Source organism: Limulus polyphemus, unplaced genomic scaffold (genome assembly GCF_000517525.1).
Source record: "Limulus polyphemus unplaced genomic scaffold, Limulus_polyphemus-2.1.2 Scaffold2248, whole genome shotgun sequence".
NCBI classification, from domain to species: Eukaryota; Metazoa; Arthropoda; class Merostomata; order Xiphosura; family Limulidae; genus Limulus; species Limulus polyphemus.
In genome coordinates, this window is record NW_013667858.1 from 34262 (window position 1) to 38707 (window position 4446).

The 4446-nt window shown below is 33.5% G+C and overlaps 1 protein-coding gene across 2 annotated transcripts in view; it reads right to left on the bottom strand.

Annotated features, from left to right (window-relative positions):
• The window catches only part of LOC106466401 (transcription factor kayak-like), a 19090-nt gene that overhangs the window by 5188 nt on the left and 9456 nt on the right, over positions 1–4446 (bottom strand). For both annotated transcript variants that reach the window (XM_013926686.2, XM_022394398.1), the window contains one exon: positions 910–1017. In XM_013926686.2, coding sequence (XP_013782140.1) covers positions 910–1017 — 108 coding nt within the window. The remainder of the gene's footprint in view (positions 1–909; positions 1018–4446) is intronic.

Genomic DNA, 4446 nt, shown 5'->3' on the forward strand with positions numbered 1-4446 from the left:
CGCCTTATCCACCTGGCCATGCCGGGCCGTTTTGAATGTTAATTATATTAAACGTTCTTTTCTTGTTCTTAAAGTGGTTATTCCTATATCTTCTTGAATAATTGTATATTTATCATGTGGCCTGAAACTCTCATCACATTATAATGGAAAATCAGACGTGTGTAATTTGTTATCTGTGAGATACATCTGCGATCTAATTCAAACATTAATTGATAAATATATATAAATATATAAGAAGAAATATTAATCACGATAACTAGAACAACTGTATAATATTAAGAACATTTACAAGATATTATCAAATTTTTCATAAATGTGTGGTTACTGCTCGTGAGTTGCACGTTATATAAGAAATGATGTCGGGCAACGGGTTTTATGGCGGCACTCTCCCTAATTCGACCCGTCATCTATCGGTTTCCTTTACTAAATAAAACTACTTGGAAACATAACATTCTAGAGTCAAGTGTCATTTTTACCAGTGTATAATATTTAAAATACATAAACAGGCTCAAATTACCATATTTTTTATCGTTCGCAATGTAATCACAGGGGGTTGTGTGCAAGTAATTACGAGTGATGTTAATATCCCACGCTACAACATGAAAATTGTGATAGGTCTAAAAAAAATATTTGATGGAACAATGTTAGTAAAAGAAAAAAAATACGTTGTAGTTCCAGTCTGTAAACGATTTTCTCATCAGCAGTTATTTTGAAAATACACATAAATATAAGTTTTATTCTCAAAAGTAGTCCTTTTTGATGAATATGTGATATTTTCGTAAAAATAATACATTTATATATATATACGTCTCAAAAGCTGTGTTTGCTTTTCAATACTTCCCTGGCTCATTTGTGTTAATTTTGATCAAAACGAAATTATTAATATTAAAACCTGAGATTTTTTTTCACCTTCATTAGGTTGTTTGTATGATCTAACCGTCGTTTTCGGCACCTGGCAGCAGCTAACTTATTCCTTTCACGACGAATTTTCCTACGTTCTTCTTCTTCTGGCGACACCTGGTGTGAAGGACAAGAAAATAAATTATTATTAAATTAAAAAGATTGAATTATTCGAAATTAATATAACATGTAAGGTGTGGCAGGTATGCATTTTGAGATTGAGTATACAAAAAGAAAATTACATCACAAAATAAAGGAAATAAAGCAGACCAACCATTTTAGGCCATATCGGATGCATTACGTAAGTGAGACGATGACGTATTGACGCACTTCCGTCTTAAAAATACAGAAGGAAGTGCAATCGGAAGAAAGCAAAACTCTGGTACTCAAGCAGTTCAAGGCATTTAATAATATGAACAAAAGGGCTCTTTTTTTTCACTAAATAATGGGAAAAAAATTATCAATTTACAATTATTTCACAAAGTTATATAAAAACATAATACTGTAACCTTAATAGCTATGGGCTTACACTGTTTCATTTTTGTTATTGAGGCCTCTTACACATAAACAAGCTAATAACTTCAAACTTACCAATATACCATACAATCACAAAATATTTGTTAACTTCATAAGTAAAGAATATTCTATATTTGTTGTGAGATCCTCACACTTATATGTATATATATATATATATATACTGTATATATTCTGCCGAGGAATAGAATTGTAGTTTCCAACCCCCACCTTTTTTTTTGTTGTTTGTTTGTATTTAGGCACAAAGCTACACAATGGGCTTTTTGTGCTGGGTTCACCACGGGTATCGAAACTCGAAATTTATCGTAATAAGCCTTCAATGTTATAGTTGAGCCAACGGGAGGCAATTTCAGCCTGAAAACTACCTTATGCAAACGCGGGCTAAACGGCCAGGTCGGAGTCCCCTAGGGTTCAGGTATAGCCGTCTCTATTTTTGAAAAACCGAAAAGAAAAAAAATGCAGTTATCTAGCAGCACCTGCCGCCACAGGAAGTTTTATCTGGTTCTTTAAAACCAAACACGAAATTGGCTGCCACTTTTATAACACACCCAAAGCTGAAAGGTTGGAGATCACAGCAACATCATGTCTCGAACCCCAAATCCTTGATACGCAGCCCGACAAACTAACCACTAAGACAGCGTCAGGCTTATTTTTTACGAGAACAATAATGATACAGATTTATAGCAGGATTATTATTTTTTTCGTACGCTGTTCTAAAATAAATGTCATTAAACTGAGATAATTATTTCAAGATACCAGGATACTTGTCTACAATGAAGTAACTTTATATGTGAAATAAAAATAAGCAATTTATTTTCGTAATCTAATTTTATTTATATTTTAGTGGACGGTTTTGATTATTTATATTTTAGGCCTAAGAATTCCCATAAAGAATTAAAATTACGTCACTAAACAGCAAAGAAAAGCTTTAACTAAATCCGCTGATATTAATAAACGAGTTGATTTTGAAGTAGGAAAGATTATTATTGTACAAAACAAGATAAGTTAGATATTCTTTTAGTTTTTTGTTTGTTCTAAAAATCAGTTCCTGTCTTTAAGAGTGCAGGTTTAGTTAAAATTAACCAAACACTTGAACTTCAACAACAAATAAATGTGCTTAAAACACCAAACGTATTTATTGCAAATGCTAATAAACAAAACTTTGATTAAATCCAAACTGTTGATTCATTAATTAAGCCTGAAGAACTATTATGGAAATCTTTTATCTATTAACATATTTCTCTTTCAATAATCTTGAGTTCTCAATAGACAAAATGTCTTAACTTATATTCAACATTTGAATATCATTTCTGACGTTTCTCCATCACAGGTATCGAAATCCAATTTTAGCGTTATAACTCCTCGAGCTTACAGTTTAATTCTCCGTCCCACCAAACATGCTCGCCCTTTCAGCCATGGGGCCTTATAATGTGATGGTCAATCCCACTATTCGTTGGTAAAAGAGTTGGCGGTGGGTGGTGGTGACTAGCTGCCTTCTCAATGCTAAATTAGGGACGGCTAGCGCAGATAGCCCTCGTGTAGCTTGGCGTGAATTTCAAAAACAAACCAAACAGCTTAATTTCACGATAATTTACCCATTAAACTATAATTCATTTTAGTTTAACTTTATGAGCAGTGAAATGGTTCATGCGCCACCACCATGGGTGTGTAACCATTAAAATTAACGAAAAAGAACAGAAAAAACTGCACAAAAGTATGACCTTTGTAAAATGTTATAGCAATGGGAGTAATGGGTGAGCTTGATATGAATAGCTATTTACAAAGGTCCAAGACAGCAGCAGGTTCTGCTCTCAAATTAAAACCCTTCCACTTCTCGCTTCTAGTTTTGCTTGTTTTTTGTTTGTTTGTTTTTCGAACTCTCTGTGACCTTATTTTTATAACTATTTTTTTAGTGAATATGTCATAACGGTGACAACCACACCGACTACACTTAAAACACATTTTCACTTTCCAGTTGCAGGTAAAAGGGGGCATAGGATCGTATTCTGACTTTTCCATGATGTCTGACATTCTTTTTCTATGCCCCCCAGTGGCACAGCAGTATATCTGCGGACTTACAACGCTAGAAACCGGGTTTCGATATTCGTGATGGGCAGAGCACAGATAGCTCATTGTGTAGCTTTGTGCTTAATTACAAATAAACAAACAAAACTTTTCTACACTTTAAAACAATTGACCTTTGACCAGAACATGGTAAATAATGGTCAAAAGAGTGTCAAAGAATGGTTAATAACTCCTATGTGACAAAAACGTTACTGATTTTTGTCTTCATGAAACGGAAGCTTTTATTCACAGATATTCTAACATATTTGTCAGTGAATGTCAAAAATTGCTGGACGTTATACACTCTAGGTTTATTATCAATCTGGATCTGGCTAAGTCGCGAGTTTAGAGGTAATAAAAATGGACAAAAAAAAATGTTCATTATATGTATTTTACCATTTTCTTAGTTATCATACGATGTTTGTAGTCTTTTGTACATCATAAAATGTTAGAATACTGAGGAAAACGCGGACCGCGAATTTTTATTTCTTTACTTTTTTCTTTCTTTCGGAAAACGGACGTGGACGAATGACCCACACATCCATAGTCCTCCACATTAACCTCTGAGCCACATTTTTTTTAAGTAGGAGATGTACATTTAATTAATAGACCATGAACGAATAGTGTTCTGAACACAGAAAAAACTATATTAAATACATATTTTATATAATTAATAAATATCACTTAATTAGATCCTAAAAGGAGAAAAATAATTGAAATTCCATCATGTAAACGTTTATGCCCATGCCCTTGAAGTTTATACAACTTTGTAGGTTGGTGAGATGTTATAAGATGTACATAAAAAGTCTCGATTTATCTTCTTTTAGCTTTTAAAGTAAGACCAGGTGCAATACACTTGAAAGCCTTTACAGACTGAAATTAATATAGATCATGCGGTAAATGGGCAGGGGCGGATTGGCCTATCGGGATACCGGGACTTGTCCCGGT